This window comes from Corvus hawaiiensis, chromosome 17 (genome assembly GCF_020740725.1).
Source record: "Corvus hawaiiensis isolate bCorHaw1 chromosome 17, bCorHaw1.pri.cur, whole genome shotgun sequence".
Taxonomy (NCBI): Eukaryota; Metazoa; Chordata; class Aves; order Passeriformes; family Corvidae; genus Corvus; species Corvus hawaiiensis.
Genome location: NC_063229.1, coordinates 1,817,493 through 1,834,614, shown reverse-complemented (window position 1 = coordinate 1,834,614; position 17,122 = coordinate 1,817,493). Strand labels below are relative to the sequence as shown.

The 17,122-nt window shown below is 47.5% G+C and overlaps 2 protein-coding genes across 16 annotated transcripts in view; both read right to left on the bottom strand.

Moving 5' to 3' along the window:
* The window catches only part of RBL1 (RB transcriptional corepressor like 1), a 28,117-nt gene extending 19,261 nt beyond the window's left edge, over nt 1–8,856 (bottom strand). For 3 of the 4 annotated variants that reach the window (XM_048321751.1, XM_048321752.1, XM_048321754.1), the window contains exons 1-9: nt 8,705–8,856; nt 8,443–8,576; nt 7,323–7,523; nt 5,932–5,996; nt 5,712–5,840; nt 5,460–5,620; nt 4,688–4,737; nt 2,859–3,042; nt 1,305–1,471 (exon numbers count right to left, since the gene is read on the bottom strand). In XM_048321751.1, the coding sequence (XP_048177708.1) occupies nt 1,305–1,471; nt 2,859–3,042; nt 4,688–4,737; nt 5,460–5,620; nt 5,712–5,840; nt 5,932–5,996; nt 7,323–7,523; nt 8,443–8,576; nt 8,705–8,836 (1,223 nt within the window). In that variant the 5' untranslated portion in view covers nt 8,837–8,856. The remainder of the gene's footprint in view (nt 1–1,304; nt 1,472–2,858; nt 3,043–4,687; nt 4,738–5,459; nt 5,621–5,711; nt 5,841–5,931; nt 5,997–7,322; nt 7,524–8,442; nt 8,577–8,704) is intronic. The other variant, XM_048321753.1, reaches the window with a different exon arrangement.
* A 3,459-nt stretch (nt 8,857–12,315) lies between these two features.
* CHD6 (chromodomain helicase DNA binding protein 6) overlaps nt 12,316–17,122 on the bottom strand; it is a 92,621-nt gene continuing 87,814 nt past the window's right edge. For 11 of the 12 annotated variants that reach the window (XM_048322235.1, XM_048322230.1, XM_048322237.1 and 8 more), the window contains one exon: nt 12,316–15,802. In XM_048322235.1, coding sequence (XP_048178192.1) covers nt 14,912–15,802 — 891 coding nt within the window. In that variant the 3' untranslated portion in view covers nt 12,316–14,911. Of the gene's footprint in view, nt 15,803–16,917; nt 17,010–17,122 lie in introns of all 12 variants that reach the window. The other variant, XM_048322241.1, reaches the window with a different exon arrangement.

Sequence of the window (17,122 nt, the reverse complement as noted above, 5' to 3'; positions counted from 1 at the left end):
TTAGAGGACAGTGGCCTGTAGCTGGTGTCAAATTAAGACACTAAACTACTCTGAAAAGCCAGAACTAAAATCAGCTAAGGTTTCTCTTTGAACAAAGCCTTCTAATTAACTTCAAAGCTTTTTCCATGGAATTTTAATTTGAAAAAGAAAATACTGAAAAGCATAGAATATTACACAGACCAAACTACAGTTCCTCCACTTCTTCCAGGGACACAGTATATACACCCCAGTGCTTGCTCAGCTTGTATCCAAGATGAGCAAAGTACTCATCACAGCTCTTACCAAAGGCTTACTCAATTCTTGTTCCCATTTTAATATTTACCTCTCTCTTGACAGACTGGTTTACTATTTGGAACAAACACATGTTTTATTAGAGATTACAGACACATTAATGTCTTAACTGTATAGTATAAATAGTATCAGTCCTTACAAAATCAAAGAAACATTCAAAACAAATCCTGCTGAGCAGTTGTAAACTTTTAAGAATTAGTGCTAGGAAAACTCAAATATACATCACTCCAAAGATGAGAACTGTAAGTAGTATTTTTCACTTGTTTATGATGGTTACTTTAAAAAAACATTGCTTCTGCACTTGAAATACTAAGTGCTAATATTAAATGTCCATTCTGATTTATAAAAATACACCTGGAGACCTTATACCATAACACAGCAGGACCTTAACTTGGAAAGATACTAGGAAAACACCCAGCATCTTTACAGGTCTTTACTATTCAACTGCTGGTTTTTATGAGCTATGCTCAGGGAACAGCCACCAGAACATCCCCAGTGGGAAACACAGCTGCTGCTATTCAAGGTCAGCACTGACAGTGACCAGGGTCACTGTGAGGCTCATCCTTGTGCCACAGGGTTACACCAACACACCCTGAAGTAATGTGAAAGAGAAATGGGGAGCCTGTAGGCTGCTTTTAGTTTTAACTTCCCAGCTGGGAGTGAAGACTGCAGCTTATTCACCTGAACATTTCCACCCTCCTCCAAAACCTCTGCCAACGTGGTTACCACATCTTTTAATTGAGAAGTACTCGTTTAAAATGTAAACAAACAAAAAAGGCATTTGGCTTTCAAGCAGACAGACAAATTAACATCAGCAAAAGCTGAAGCTCCATTAATACAACAATGGTGACAAGTCAGATGGGGGTTCCTTCTCTAGATGGGATCATTGAGAAAACAGAAGATCCTTCAACAGTAATACAGAAACACAGACCAAATTATTCTGCTCCAAAGGAAAAAAAAGCCAAAAGATGAGTTTCTGTGTCAATGGGAGCAGCTGAAGTGGTCATACTCACTCAAAAATAGCTGTAAGTTGTTCACTTGGTGCATTTTTCAACCCAGCCACCATGCTCTGCAAACGGCTCACGCTCTGTGTGGCCGAAGCCACGGGAGTGATGACAGCTTCCTTTTCTCGCAGGTATCTTCTGCCAGTCAGTGGAGTTGAAGGTGCAAATGACCTTTTCTGTCAGACAGAGAAAAATAATGAATAGAAATCAGCCAACAAAACTGATTCAATAACCTTCCAAATGAGCATCTCCTGCAAAATTCCTTCAAAGATTAAAATGACCACTAGTACAACCACGTGAAGGCTTCATCAAACCTGTGAGCTCAGAAGTGACTGAAAATGAGCCAAAGTTCTCCCAGGACTCCATAAATATAAAATATAACAAATCTTCAAGCAGCCAAAATCTAACTCAAAGGTTTTTTACAACTAAAATACAGTAAATTAAGAGCTAAAATCCTAAAACCTGTAGATTTTTAAGCTCATTTGAACATTGAAAATACAGGGTGAGGAAGAGGAAGTACACACTTCCATTCTAGTCCCTGACTGCATTAGCTGGGTGACACAAGGAGTGGGTGGCAGAGCTGCACAGGAGAGGTTCACAGGAAAACATTCCTTGGGAAATGGGCCTCCCTTCATCCAAAGGATGATGCGGCACTGAGCAGACTGCACTCACCTATTTGTATCCTGCTCTCTGGAAGTGACATAATAGTTTTTGGATTTAATAATCTGAACTGACAACATTCTGAAGATACAAGGCAAATAATGAGAAAAGGTTAAGCCTGCAGTCATTATGCATAAACAGTAATATTATTATACTACAGAAACTGAAGCTCAGAATTAATAAAACCCATGCCAAACCCCTGTCTTTAATTTGCCTGAATATGAAATACACCAATACTTGGGAGAAAAAGCTAAGACATATGATTCATTTATACTAGCAACAGCATCTTAGAGTTAAGAATTATTTTTTAATTGACATATAAATCAAACAGCATATGGTTCTTTCACACAGCCAATACTATTTTTCCCCTTATCCAAGATTAAAAAGTAATCAAGCAACTGTTTTCCTGCATGCCAACTTCATTAAATACATTTTTCATTTTTAAACACAGTGAAACATTAACTCTGTTTATAGGCTACTTTTTGTAATGAAGAGAGACTTTGTTGAGGTTTATGCATGAATCTTTTTTTTCCATAGAAGAGTAGGAAAGTTGACTTTTCCTTTCCTAAGAAAGGAAACAGTGGGAGAACAAATGAATTCAGTGTCAAGGTTCAGTGCTATGATTATGGGGTATAAATGAAGCTATGACCTACATATTTGGGTATTAACTACATACTGATTTTTCTCGGAAAAAACCAGACTATACACATGAAAGTGCTCTCATTCTGTTTAAGGAAGAGTTATTTTAAAAATTCTACAGTAAAGCAGATACCACCTTTTCTCCTTAGCAAGACAGCACCGTATCCACCATCTTCCAAGTCACCTTGAGGATTCAAAGAGTATATAAGGATGGGAAAACTTGAAGGAGAACTTCAAGTGAGCTTGCCATGTTAAATGAATCACCTTTTCAAAATGCTGCTGCAGATGACATTCCACGTGAGTGCTTGCTGCCGTTTTCTCTCCTGGTACATCTGCAGGGAATTTTCGAGTGCCAATTTCTTCTTCAGCATCAGCTCCCAGGAAAACTCTCTCATCAAAGTCACCCACCGTCAGAACATACTCTTCATACTCTTTATTCAGTGCTTTGCTGAAAGAGAAACCCAGGTTTGATACCAAAGGTGCCCGAGGAGTGCAGGTAAAACCCAAAGCAACACAGGGTCAGAGTTCCATGCTCTGGACAGAAGTGCTGTTTCCACCTCCCTGAGCAACCTGCCCCTGGTCATCCCTGCCTGCCCTTGGACCCAAAACCTCTCCAGGATCACTGCAGGGATCACTCTTCCACCAGCATTTGGATCTCAGTAAGAAGAGGGAAAAAAACAACTTTGTTTTCACACCAGTTGTGAATAAACCAGTCTGGAAGTGCTCAGCTGGTCAGAGGTTAAATCTGTGCACACATGGAGCAACCAATGAGAACTGCACCCAGCTTGCTCTGCTGTATTTCCAGATTTGCCACTGTAGCCCATAATTTTCCTAACAGTGCAGAGGAGGGGAAATGGAGGAGTTACCGGCCTGGGTTCCATTTCTAAAACCCCCACTGGCACATGAGACCAAACAAATCCTTCATTTCCTTTATTCCAGCAAACCCCACTGGAAAAAAGGAATGCTTAATCCCACCAAGGCTGTAAAGCTTTAAACACGTACTTGGGAAGTAGAATGTAACTCCTGGATGAAAATCAGAAATGGCTTGTGTCAATAAATCCTGCCTGCAGTTGGGCCAGGAATGCAGTTCCAGCACATATAATAATGGAATATAACAATGAATTCATGACGCAAGCAACTCTGTGATCCCACAGGAAACCTGACTGGATCAGGTTCAGCTTCCCCATGTCTTTTAGGAAAAAGTAAAGATCTGTGGGAAGTTGGACAAAAAAACCCCCCCGAGATGCTTACAAGCATCTTTTAGATGTCAGACTACTTGCAAAAGAACAGGGACTACTGCCTCATTCCCTATGACACCGTTACTGAAGCAGTACTATTAATTTTTAAGTAGAAGAAATACTAAGAGAAATTCAATGTTCAGTGATCAAAGAAACATGAGTTTACAACTAAATTGAGGTGCTATCTGCATTGTTAAAACAATTGAGTCTTTGCTCAAAATTCCCAAAGCAAACCAATAAGTTAAAAGCTCACAAACAAAAGGCAAAAACAAATTAATAAGTATTTTTGCAAAAGGCAAAAAAAAAACCCACAAGGATTTTTTTATAGGTTGCCTTTAAAGTAGCTTTCAGAGGTGAATTCAAAAAGTTTCTGAAACAACTACACTTGCCTCCCACAGAAATTGTTCACCTCTTTTTTGTGGTTTTGCAATTGTTGCTTCCTTTTCTTTTGAGCCCATCTGCTGCATCCAGATTTACACACTCAAATAGAGATTGATAAATAAATTGAGACATTTCCCTACTTGGGCATAATATGTGTACAGAAACATATCTGTGACCTTCAGAGCCAAGGTTTTGATTTGCATTACATTATTCAAAGGTTACAGTTCCAGAAAATCAGAGCAAGCACCAAAGAAAGTGACATCAAGAAAGAACCTCTGCAGGCTGAACCCCTGACATCAGCCACACCTCAGATCCAGAAAGTGCTTCAGCCAGAGGGAAACTTTGATGGTCAAATAATCAAAACCCATTAGGTATGGCAAGACAAAAGAACAGGAAAACTGAGCTTTAGTACACAAAGGCCTGTGCTTTGACATGAACCAAGCCCTATGATTAAGAAAAAAAGTTGTAACTTACCTATTTTCTATAAAGTTGCAAAGATTCAACAGACAATCTCCTTTTAAGATCTAAGAATAAAAAGCAGAAATATCTTAGATAATAAAATAAAAACTGTTCCAAGTGTGAGGGCATGATGGTTTTAGGCAAAAAGAAATGAGATTTAGGTGCATAACTGGACTCTTTTTTGCCTAGACCAAAGGGCTACACTGCCATTACCAAGACAGAGTACAAAGCCCAACTGGATCCAAGCTCCAGACAAATCCACTGCTCAGAGCCAGCCCAGCAGTGTAACATCTGCTCACTGCTGGGTTAGGGACTGGCTCGATGGGCAACTACAAAGAAGCTTCCACAGAGCATGGAAAACATTTCCAGGGTCAGAACTAGACAGGTCTGCAACCTCAGTCTCTCCTTCCAAAGCATTTTGCTCAACTTCAAGACAAGCAGCAGGACCCACACTCCCATGACAGACATCCCATACAATTATTTCACAAGGAGATCCCTTATTTTGCCTGAAGAAAACACCATCCTTCATGATTCAGTTTCACACTGCCAAGACAGGAAAGCAAAGATTCTTCACCGACATAAAAAGCCGAAACAGAGGAGGCCTTACAGCACCCAGCATGAAAAGCATGAGGGAATTCTGCTCCTGCTAAAATACAAAGAAAACCTGAGCCAGCCCGAGTTCCTTTGCTCATTTCCTTTGCTCTCCCCTGTGGAACCTGCAGGACTTAAATGGTCTCGAGACCATCACAGAGCACCACCATGTGCTCATAAAACTCGTGAGCTGTACCTTCCTATCAAACAGCTTTGCAATGTATGGCTTGAAGTAGTGCTCCTTTATGCCTTTGGCTTCCACGAGGAGCCCGTCGTGCAGCTCGCAGAGCATGGCAATGATGCAGGGAGGGTCCTCGGAGGCTTTGATCTCCAGAGTGTGGAATTCCACGGGTAAGCCTGGGAACAAGACAACCAACCTTCAACCTCATTTCAAATGAGCCAAGAGAACAAAGCACAGTTGATTGTAAATAATCTGTCCCCACCATACCTTTAAATGATGGATTTAGCAAATCTCCTCTGTTTGGACACAGAAGGGCATTGGCAAAAATCAGGTCCAAGCAGCACAGAAGTAAATGATAGGAATTTACTAAATCATCTCCAATCATACGGAAATTACCTTTAAGAGACAGCACATCACGTCAAGCAACACAACAGAAGTTCACAGCTGGGAATGTATACAAACCATGCAGGCAAAGCAACCAGCCTACCCTTAGTGTACACAAAGAGAGTCCAGCAGAAGTTGAAGAGATCTTTGACGCTGCATGGCACCCGCCTGTCAACGAGAAAAATGGGGGGAGAAATTACTCTTCAATTCCAAGAAGCCAAACCTTGTTCTACAGTACAAATTTCATTCCATTTCCCTGCTCAAAACAACAGCTGGAGCTGCTGTCTTAATTCCACACTAAGGCCCAGTCTAAGCTACACGTCCTGAGTTCAGCTTTCACTGCCCAACAGACAGTGCCCGACCTGGCTCCAAGAGTGTCCTGCACACATCCACAACTTCTCGGCCCTGTTCCCAAGCCAAAGGCTGCCTCTGACCCTGCCACACTATTCTGCTGGTGTCACCTCCCACAGAACCCTCCTGCAGCCACAGGTGGGGAGGCGACAAGGGCTATATATATTCCAGTGATGGTTTCTCCTAAATATTTTACTAAAGCATCAGCCATCCCTTCAGAACAGGAAATTATAGCTTGTATTACAGCTCAGCTGCTGACTCCTGTTTGGAGTAGAACTATCCAAGCCCATGGACATGGAAGAACAAGGAAGACGTGACTCAGCCCACAGAGCAGCCAAAGTGGCGGTGGCACCAACCACCACCGCCCTGAGAAAGGAACAGAGCACCCAACAGAACACCTCCCACTGCACTCTGCCTCTAGATGTGGAGCTACACTGGAGCATTGTACCACAACAACTATCGCCCCTCACATCCAGAGAACCCACATGAACTGACAAAAACACCTTGCACAGCCACAGCTCGGCTCCCTCATCCCCAAGGTTACATTCTCACTACAAAGCTGCCACAGCCACATATTCTGCAGGGAACATGGACAAGCTCCTTTCAGAAAGGCAGACGTTCCATGTGTGTGTGGAAGATGACACCAACCACTCCCAAATTTGCCATAAAAATGAGCACATCATCTGTAACTTCCTCCCATTTGGTGTTTCCACTCATCTGGCCACCACGGCGAACACCTGGCAGCGTGGAGGTCACGGGGATGTGACACCCCCTGAGCAGAGGGATCATGGCATGATACCGACCCCCTGCCAGCACTGTGCCAAGACAAAACTCTCCTGTGCTACTTGAGTTATTTCTGCTAAACGTTTAAAGTGTTGATCTCACTGTACCTTGGAGCTAACCCACGTCATGGTACCTCTCCCCACCACACCCTGACATTCTCACTGTGGGACAGTTCCTGTGTTACAGGAGCTGGATGTGAAGCCCAGCTGACCTGAGCTGCACCCACCGGGGCCAGGGGTGGCTCTGCATTGGCTGCGTTTCAGAATCAAACAGACCACAGCCCTTTGGCAATTAATTTTCATAAACTTATATGGGGTATAACTCTTTCCAGGGAAAAGTCATATCAAATCTAAAAAATACCTCTGCTTCCTGCTTCGATGCGGTTTGGAAGTTTCTTCATAGGGGTTTTGAAATATATCAAAAAATATTGGTTCAAACTTTTTGAAAATCACAGTTGACACTTCAAAATTTCTCTCCAGCCTCTCAACTCGCTCTCGGAATTCCTGGGGTAGGTTTGACATGTCCATCCACTTCTTCATTTTGCTAAAAAACTGAATTAAACTTAAAACAAAAAAGAAAAATTTGCTTTGAACTTTAACTAACTTACATTCTAAAATTTTTAAAAGCCAACATGCAACATATTTATTCCATTAATGACTGACATGATTACTATGTAGGTTTACAATTTATTTTGATAAGACTCCCAAACTGTATATATTACCAGCCTCTTGCCTTTTATCACTCTGGGGTTTCTCGACCCTCTTTAAGGCATGAGAAAACTAATTTGATGTGGAGGCTGCCAGCATGGCTGTGTAGAGCAGGGCAGTGGTGGAAAGTAAAGTGCAGGCGCAGCTCTGAGTGTGTTGAGGTGGAGGCAGGACAGGCAACAAAACAAGCCAAGAGTCAACGCCTGTCAAAGTTACCTGCACAAAAACCTGTCAGCTGGAGGTGTGAATAACTGACAACCCCTCCGTCAGCTCAGCGGGGAGCGGATCTTTAAATGGAATGAGCAACATTCCGAGCTCCGTGTTCCCAGGTCAGAGCCACAGCGACACGGGAGCTGCTGCCGGGGCCGTGCAGAAGGTGAGTTCTGTGCTCACCAGTGCTGTGTTCTCAGAAAAACCAGCAGCTGCCAGCACACCGTCGGGATTTGGCCTGAATCCTGAGTCGGACACACGTTGTACCGGGATGGCACGCGCCGAGGTGTTTGTGGTCAAATTAACTACAGGAAGAAACAACTGGCGTGGGTGGAACAGCTGCTGGTCCAACATAGGTGGTTTCCCAAAGGCTTGAAGTTGGAAATTACGTATTTGCATCTAATTTCCATCTGTAATAACAGCGGATTTACTGCTTTTACCCTGCCGCGGCTGGCAGCGCTGCGAGCGAAGGAGCGGCACCCGGGTTAGCGGCTCTGGCAGAGCATTCCCGGCGCGGAGCGCTCGGCCCCAGCAGGAGCCGGCCCGGCGGGCGGGGCGCTCACCTGAGGCGTGCGGAGCGCAGGATGCGGGTCAGGGAGACGCCGTTCCCCTCCATCGGGCTGCTCCCCACGGTGGGCACGCGGCTCCGGCGGCAGGCGACGTACAGCGCGCAGGCCAACCAGTGCAGCGCTTCGCCCTGCGGGCACGGGCGCGCCGGTCACCGGGGGGGGCCGCGGTCACCGGGCAGCGCCGCGCCCCGCGGGCTCGACCGGGCGGGACCGCGCCCGCCGCCGCCGCCGCCCCCGCCCGCCCGGCCCCGCTCACCTCCAGGCTGTAGGTGCCCCGCAGCGCCGTGAAGTCCCGCAGCGCCTCGGCCGCGCTCGCCGCGTCCAGGTTGAGCTCCCGGCACAGCCGCTCCACGGCGGCGCCGGGATCGGCGGCCCCCGAGCGGGACATGGCGGCGGAGCGCCCGCCAAAACCGCCGGAAGGGCGGGGCCGCTTCCGGCGCGGGGGCGGGCACAGCGGCGGGGCCGCGCGCGGGGGGCGACGGTCGCGGCCGGGCGGGGGCACCGGGGGCGCTCGGGGCCCCCCGTCTGCCGGCGGGCGCTCGGTGCTGGCGGGTGCTCGCAGCCCATCCCAGCGCACGGCTGCGGTAGATCACGGCAGGAGCGGATTTTCTTCGGCCGCCGTCCCGCAGCGCCCTGGGACACGCGTGGGTGCAGCGTCTTCTCGGCGGCCTCCGGGCCCCGCGCACCGCTCCCCTGCAGGGCCGGGGGAGCCGCCCCCGCTCCGCGCCGCGGCCGCGCTCCCCGTCACTCGATCCGGTCGTGGCGGGCGCTCAGGGCGTTTCCAGGTGCCGGTTCCACTGGGCCCGGGCGGGCCCGCTGGCAGGAACCAGCACCGACGGACGGAGCCCCCCGGGAGCACTGTGTGTCCGTCGAGAGCCGTGGCCATGGGGACACCGCCCGCCCCCGTGGGCAGGGGAGCGGCTCCTGCACCTCTGGAAGGGGCTCGAGTCACGCAGCGTCCGCAGCGCTGGTTCGGGGATAGGGAACAGGGCCCTGAACCCGCCCATCACTGGAGGATACTTGACCCACCTCACTGCTGCTCGGGGGGCGTTGGACGGAGAGCACACGGAGCGCGCCCGGAGCGGGCGCGGCGGATCCCCCTCCCCGGTACCCGCGGCGATGCGAGGATGCTCAGGGCGCGTTCAGGAGCCGCCGTAGGGACCCAGCCCCGGTCCACCCACTCGCTCGGCAGACCCTGCCCTACCCCGAGCTCCGGCGCCACTCACAGATCCCGGGGTTGGTTTTCTTGAAAATGCCCTTTTGCAAAGCACAGGGATCAGTTCGTGGGATCCACAGGCTGGGGGAACTGGTCCCTCATCGAGAATCTGATCAGCTCTGTGCTTTCCAAAATGTTACTTTCCATAAAAACCAGCCTTAATCCAACATCTAAATCTATTTGGAAAAAAAGATTTGCCATAAGAGCATTGAAAACTGACTGTCATGAGCAGACTGGAAATGTGTTTCATTTGGGGTAATGAGGCTGAGTCCCACAGGCTTATTTATTCCTTCCAGACGAGAGGTGTTCCTCTGTGTGAGCCGAGCTTTGGTTTTTGTGCATCTCTTCCTCTATCAGAAATCTCTACCCTTTCCTGGAGGGAAAAAAAGTCACTGTGAGGTTTTCCTTTAGAATTTTGTTTTTCCAAACAGTACAGGCAATTCCTGTACAAGGTCTCCCTGTGCTATAGCACAGCCAGCTGAAAAACTTGACAACCTTGGCAGGAGCCCAGAGAGAGGACAGGCTGGAGCATCTGCCATGGCTCATTCCCCTCAGCTCTTCCTGCAACAGCTCCAGGACACTGCTATTTCTTGAAGCCCTCTGAGGGCTCGTGCTGGGCTTGCCTGAACTGATACATTCAGGCAGGCTGGGATTGAGTTCCAAGTTAAACCAGTAATGTCACATCCCACCCAGACCACTGGCAAATGGAGCCAGGTAATGGTGCTGTACAGAGTTGTTCATGAATTAAAAACCCACTGGAGGGAGAACAAGGCCACATGGGGAGTGGGACTGATCTGCTGGGCTGAAGATCTTGCCTTGTTTTATACCTTTTTAGGTGAAATCTTGATTCTTCAGGAATTAGTGCCACCTATGGCACTGCACCGATGGTTTCCAGCCACAGCCACCCCGGGAGCACCATGAAACAACCAGCGTCCCAAAAAGCCACATGGGAGGGTGAGGATGGTGTTTCTAGGCCTGCTGTCCAAATGTGCAGGGCACACTGTGCAGATTGATGGGAAGGGGATTGAGAGAGAAGCTGGATTTCTCTTACCTCCACTTTTCCAGAGCTGCTGCTCTGCTGGTGGCTGGGCTGGCTCCTTTCCTGGCAGCACTGCCCATCTGTCCGGTGCCCATGGCCGAGCATGGGTGCCATGGCCAGCTGTGCACTGGCACATGGGGTATGAGGCACTTGGGGACTTTGCCTGAAGTGCAGTGCCTGATAACTGCTTTGAGGTTGTAAAATGTGAAGAGATTCCTGATCTTGTGACAGCCCAGGCTCCGGATCCCTGGGGCTGAAGTGGCTCCTGAAGAGGTGAGGAGCAAAACTGCATTGAAAAGCTCAAGTTTTATTCAATGCAAACCAGATACCATTAGAGAAATTTCCTTGTGCTCACTGCTGGCGAAGACTGCCAACCCCAAATCCTATCTTGTAACTGTCAAGAGCCCAGAGTGGGGATATCTGCACTTGGGGTAGGTAAAGCTCTCCCAGCCGTGGCTCACTGCTGAGGAAAATCCTTCCCCCCTTTTTGTGACCATAAAGGGAATTAGAGATCTTGTCTAAATGTGCTATGAGACTTCTCTGTGTCCTGTCAGATAAAAACCAGGCAGGGACAGCAGTGGGGATGTGCAGCTGTGCCTGTTTTACTCTCTCACGGTCTGGGAAGGGGCACCTGTACCCTGTAAAACACAACGGGGAGCAAGCTGTGCCCCCGGTGCCCATCCTCCACCACATCCACTCACTGGTACCACCAGGTAACACACCTTGTCTGAAGAGACAGAGACACTGCAGCCACCACGGCTGCGGCAGCCCAAAGCCAGCACATGCTCCTCCATGGACCACAGGGCTGCCTGGCTCCTGCAGCTCCTGCCAGCAAATATCCTGCATTATGGGTGCCGAGGTGTGAGGCTGCAGTTTGTGGAGCCAGAATTTAAAGGGAGACTCAGGAACTGGAAATTCACAGCAAATGCTACCACTTTGCCATTCTTTTCTGCTGGGTACTTTTCTCTTTCCCCCCTGCAAAGCAGCAACAAAATACCAGGACAAGGTGGTTACACAGGGCAGGTGGAGCACTGGTTTTACTCTGTGTCTTTTTTCCTGGATCTTGGAAGAACAGAGCTGCCTGCTCCTGTGCATCATTCTGATGAAACACTGAGGAATGTCTGCTTTGCTAAACCCTGAGATCCTTACACAGAGATTTAGGACAAGCATTTCACAAAACTTGGAGGTACAGGAAGCACAGGGAGAGGAGCCCAGCACCCTCTCTGCTGGGTGCCAAGGTGTGTAACTGCTTGGGGGGTGTGTGTGTGCGTGTGATGACTGTGGAGGTCTCTGGGCTTCCACCCACCCTTGTGGAAAAAGCAGGTCAGCAGAGAGCCCTTGTGCATCCTCTGTGCTTAAACTGGCCCTGGAGCTTGGGCTGCTCCTGGGATCTTGCAACCCATGTGGGATGTGAGTTCCCCCACACCAGCGAGTTCACCCCAGGGTGCTGTGAGAGCTGTGGGTTCGGCCCCTCACGGCGAGCAGCCCGACTCAGAGTAACACGCAGGGCACCAGGAGCAATCCTAGAGCAGCGACCAGGCCACTGGTTTCAACAGCTTCTCAATGCATTCATGCTGAGAAAAAGGCAAGTCACGTTTATCACTGAGTCAGGTGAATTAAACATTCACATATATTTGCTGAAAAAAATTATATACATCTGTAGCAAGGCTCTGCCAAGTCTGAAAGATAAGCATCATCTAGTCACTAAATTAAAAAAATAAAAATCTGACTTTTAAATCTTTTTCTTTTTATCCATGTTCAAGAGCACAGACAGTTTATTTTGTTAGCACATTTGGTGAAGGATGTATGTGTGTGAATAGCCATGAAAACCGGTGAAAATTTGGCATTTGTTTGGGATATGATGGAAAAGAAGAAGCAGCCACTTAATGCCTTACAGTCTAAATAATCCACAGAGTATATCGGGTTGCAAAAGGGTCACAAAGTAGCAAAGAGAAGCCTAAACACCCAGAGACGTAGCATACATGTCTGCTAAGGAAGAACAAGGTATAGAGCATGCTGGCTAATTAAATAAATTTCACTTTAAACCCTGTTCCTTACGCGTGTAACCCTGGAAAAACCATCCCATAACAAGAAATGGACTCGGAAGAGATTTCTGTATCCATTCACAGTAAGGCTTTGAAGATATATGAAGTTTTATAGCATTTGTATTTTAAGGATTTAGGGCAAGTACATGTTCTTCCACTGAATAAAAACAAAGTTAGTACTTAAAAGGTTCAAAAATATATCAATCGTGACTTTTTTTTTTACATAAATAAATTATATTGATTTTGGATTTAACAGCTGAAAAAACCCTTTCTGCTTCCACTGGAGGCAAAAACTGAACAAAATGTTAGTTAAATAGAGATAGCAGCATTTCTAAGAAATCTGTCGATAGTGATACAGTATCTATGCTACAAGAATGTTATTAAATAGAACACAATTATTGGGGGGAGGGGGATTGGATTATGATTGGTTACACACTTTAAAAAAAATCATCCAATCCAATAAACTGGGAATAAATTCTGTGAAAATATAAACCAACTGGTTTTTTTGACCATGGGTAACAGACTTCTTTGAGATGCTAATTTTAACATGTACATAATTTATAATCCCAAATGTATAAAAGACAATGACAAAAAGCATCATAAATAAATAATGCAAACTGAAATAGTTATGTCAAAACATTTGGACCATCTGATAAATTAGCAAAACTGCAACAGAAAAAAAAAAGTAAAAAATACAGTAAATTGTGACAACCAAGTGTGAAACTGATGAGTAGCACACTCCAACTCCCTCCCAGCCTGCCCTTCGCTCACCGCTGCACCAGTGCGGCTTTATTCAAGTCTCAGACCATGAGCTGCAAGTAAGAACAACCCCAAGTGAAAGAAGAATTAAAGGAGGAGTGAGGGGAAGGAGAAATCGGAAGAGTTGCCTGTGGAGGAGTCTCAGTACCCAGAGCTGGAGGGGGGCTGGCGGCATTAAAACCCGTCCATTTGAAATGCAGATGCTGAACTCATTTGGGAAATACTGTTCAACAGCAAACGGAATGGGAAGAAGCCAAAGTCATCTCTTCACAGTCCACCACTAGAAAGTAAGAAACTCAGGCTCTGAAAGTCTCAAGGGTCCTTCTCAGAGGACTCCCCAATGGGGGAACCTGGCCTACAGCCTTCTCCGTGTTTGCTGAAAGAACGTTGCTTCTGGGGTAAGGAGTGGGAAATATAAAAACTCAGGAAGCCTCAGTGTTCATATAAGAGCATTAAAATCGGTGTGGTCTGTTCAAGGCTGGGGAAAAATACCTTTAGAGCACCTGTAATGCCATAGCTGAGAACTAACGCCAGAGAGGAGAACTGAAGACTAGCAGAATGATGAAGGAACTGGTTGCTACAGGTACAGTAACCCCAGAAAAGTCATGCAAGTGTGCAAAACCTTTCCAGCTCAAGCTGGAAAGTTCTTGTAACTACCAAGGAAAGGGCAACTAAACTCCACGTAACATAAAACCAAACGTTGGTTTTAAAAAATACAAAATGTCTACATCATTTTTTCACTCTCTGCAGTTTGTCTCCAAACCTTTGAGGTGGGATGATCAAGAAATTATATCACTACCAGTTATGCTTTTCCTTTCAAAGAAATGAATATATGCATTTTCAATCATTAGTTATATACTTCTGTCTATACTACTATTCTAGTAACCATGATAAAATAGGGAAATACTTTAAATCAAAAATACACATCAGCACTTACTATAGCTGTGCTTTTAACCCAAATACAGGCTTTTTCGCTCAGTGTCGCTGTAGACAGAAATACCCTTGTCTGTGTGTTAGACCAAGAGATAAACACTTTTCTTCTGCTCTTGTTTTTTTGCTGCTTTTTCTTCTCAAAGGAGTGAGCAATTTACGGGGGGTGACCAAGTACTGGATTTGCTATTGTTGGCTGGGATGAACGACTGGAAAAACAGAATGAGAATTCGGTGCCTCCCATACTAGCTAGACAACACTGTTTATCTAATAAAGTGGCAAGACCCTGCAACTATTAACATGTAGTATGTCACCAGTTTTTTCTGACAGGGAATTAGGTAGATAATATTACTCATGGAAACACAGGTTTATGAAGGTGGAGCGGGGTGGGAGGGGAAGTAACAAAGAGTTTATGGGATAAGAAACTCACAAGCCACAATCTTTTTGTGTTTTTCTTTCAATGAAACAAAAGTTCTAATCGGTATCGTGAGCTGCTTGGTGCTCCTCCTCTGCTGGTCCGTCCTGCTCCTTCTCTGCTGCCGCTGGCGGGCTCTGCTCCACACAGTTTTGACTGTTTGCAGCTTCTTTTTCCGGCAGTGAGACAGTTTCTGGCTCTGGATTTGCCAATTCCCCTTTTGCTTTCTTCCTCTTCCGCTTCTGGCTCTCCAGGTTTGCCGCCTCCGAGTGCCTGGTTTGCTGGATGCCAGGCAGCGCCATGCCGATGCCAGGGGAAAGGAACATGGAGGGATAGATCAGTCCAGGAGACATCCCTGGGATAAGAAATGGGTTAAAAGCTACAGGACTACTGGTAGTTATTGCGGATTCTGTCTGATTAGAAAATGAACTAGGACCAGGCTTGTCTTCAGCGAGAGGTTCTTTTTTCCCATCCTGGCTGCCCTGTTTCTCCTCATTTGCTTTCTCGGCGCTGGCTGTGCCACCTTTCGTTGTGCTTGTTAACGAAGTCGGAGCAGTCGCAGTACAAGTCGTCGTCATGGGGGAGTTGAGGAGTCCTCCAACACCGAACATCTGGGGAACGGTTGCCATGCCCGGCAGCATCATGGGCAACATGCTCAGGGTGCTCTTCACATCCTCACCAGCGGGCACTGCTGCAAAGCCAGCAGGAAACCCGACCAGCCCGGTCAGAGGGATCCCTTGCATATTTCTCATGTTCTGAAGTCCCACCAGATCCATCCCAGCAATTAGTCCGTTCATAAACAATGGTCCCATTCCAGAAGAAGAATCTGCTACAACACCAGGGCCTTTAAGGAGTTCGCTCCGGGGCCTCCTCCCTCTCCGGCGCGGCCCAGCGTCCCGGAGCACGGGCTCGGTGAGGATGCGATTGAATTTGTTTTCGGGTAAGTAGCCCTGAAAATGAGACATAACAGAGAACACCCGACAGTTACTACTGCAGCAAAGGAAATCTGGCTTGTCTGTGCCCACATCTGTGTCCCAGATGGCGTCGGCACAGAAATATTTGCCTACATGATATGGAATTTGAGAGGTACACATAACTTTTCCCCAAGGGATGCTGCCAAATGCAAAACACGCTCGCTCTGCCCTGGCAGGATCCTGCGCTGTCAAAACGCTCAGGGAGGGGAGGAGGAAGCATGTTTTCACCCCGTATTCCAGCCCTCAGCACCAGCTGTTCACAGCACAAGAAGCACCAGGGCAGCGTGGTGTCAGCTGCCCACTCAGCTCCCTGCCCAGCTCTAATTGTGCCTTCAGCAACAGGTGAAAAAATCCTCTTTGAGATGGGAAGGACCAAATTTTCAATGCTCTGCAGGACAGCAAAGCTCATGGGATGACACAGAGAGTGGGCATGCTGCCGGAGGAGTTCCTGGTCAGAGCTTCACTGGGATGCCAGGGAGCATTCAGAAAGCTCTTCTGACAGAAGAGACATGGGACCAAAACCCAGCAGTCAGAAGCGGGCAAGACCATCCAGTTACACAAAGCAATGCGGGGGGATCCACAGCACAGCTTAACACTCCCCTTTTCAGCATCCTCAACACAGACATTGAAACATTTCCCTTCATGGTTCCCTTGGTTTCAATATCACCACTCTTTGAATCATTTCCAATAATAAATTTACGTAGGAAAAGTATTTCCTATTGACACCTGTAGTGCAGAAACATTAATTAGATGCACCTGGCAGTCTGCTCAGCACAGCACCTGCCCAAGGAGGGAGAACCTTCTGGGTGCATCTCCCACTGGCAGATGGGAGAAGCTACATGGGGCCGTGACTGCACCCAGGCTCTGCTGGCCCGAGCGCCTGGAGCAGCTGGCCATCCTTCTGCATCCCTCCCGTACCAGGACAGGTATGCATTCGCCAAAAGCTCAGTGCCCATGGCGTGGGAATGCTCATGGGATGCAGCTGCTGGAGCAGGGCACAGGAGAGGTGCCCAGGCAGTGCCAGGCACACAGCGGTTTCTGTGGCAAAGAGACTGTCCCCTCAAGTAGAAGAAGAAGAGCTGTCAGCTCACCCGGGGCTGGCTGCCCGGATGGGGCCCTGATGCCAGCCTGGATGTGGAGCCGTTTCCTGGGCAGTGGGACAGACGATGCCAAATCTCCAGTGCTAAGGAAAAACCAATTTGAGAGCAGTACAAACCTCTAAGGCAATGGATTCACCCTCCAGCCCTCTACAAGGGTGTCACGCAAATCACTGAAGCCCAAAACCAGGCAGCAGGT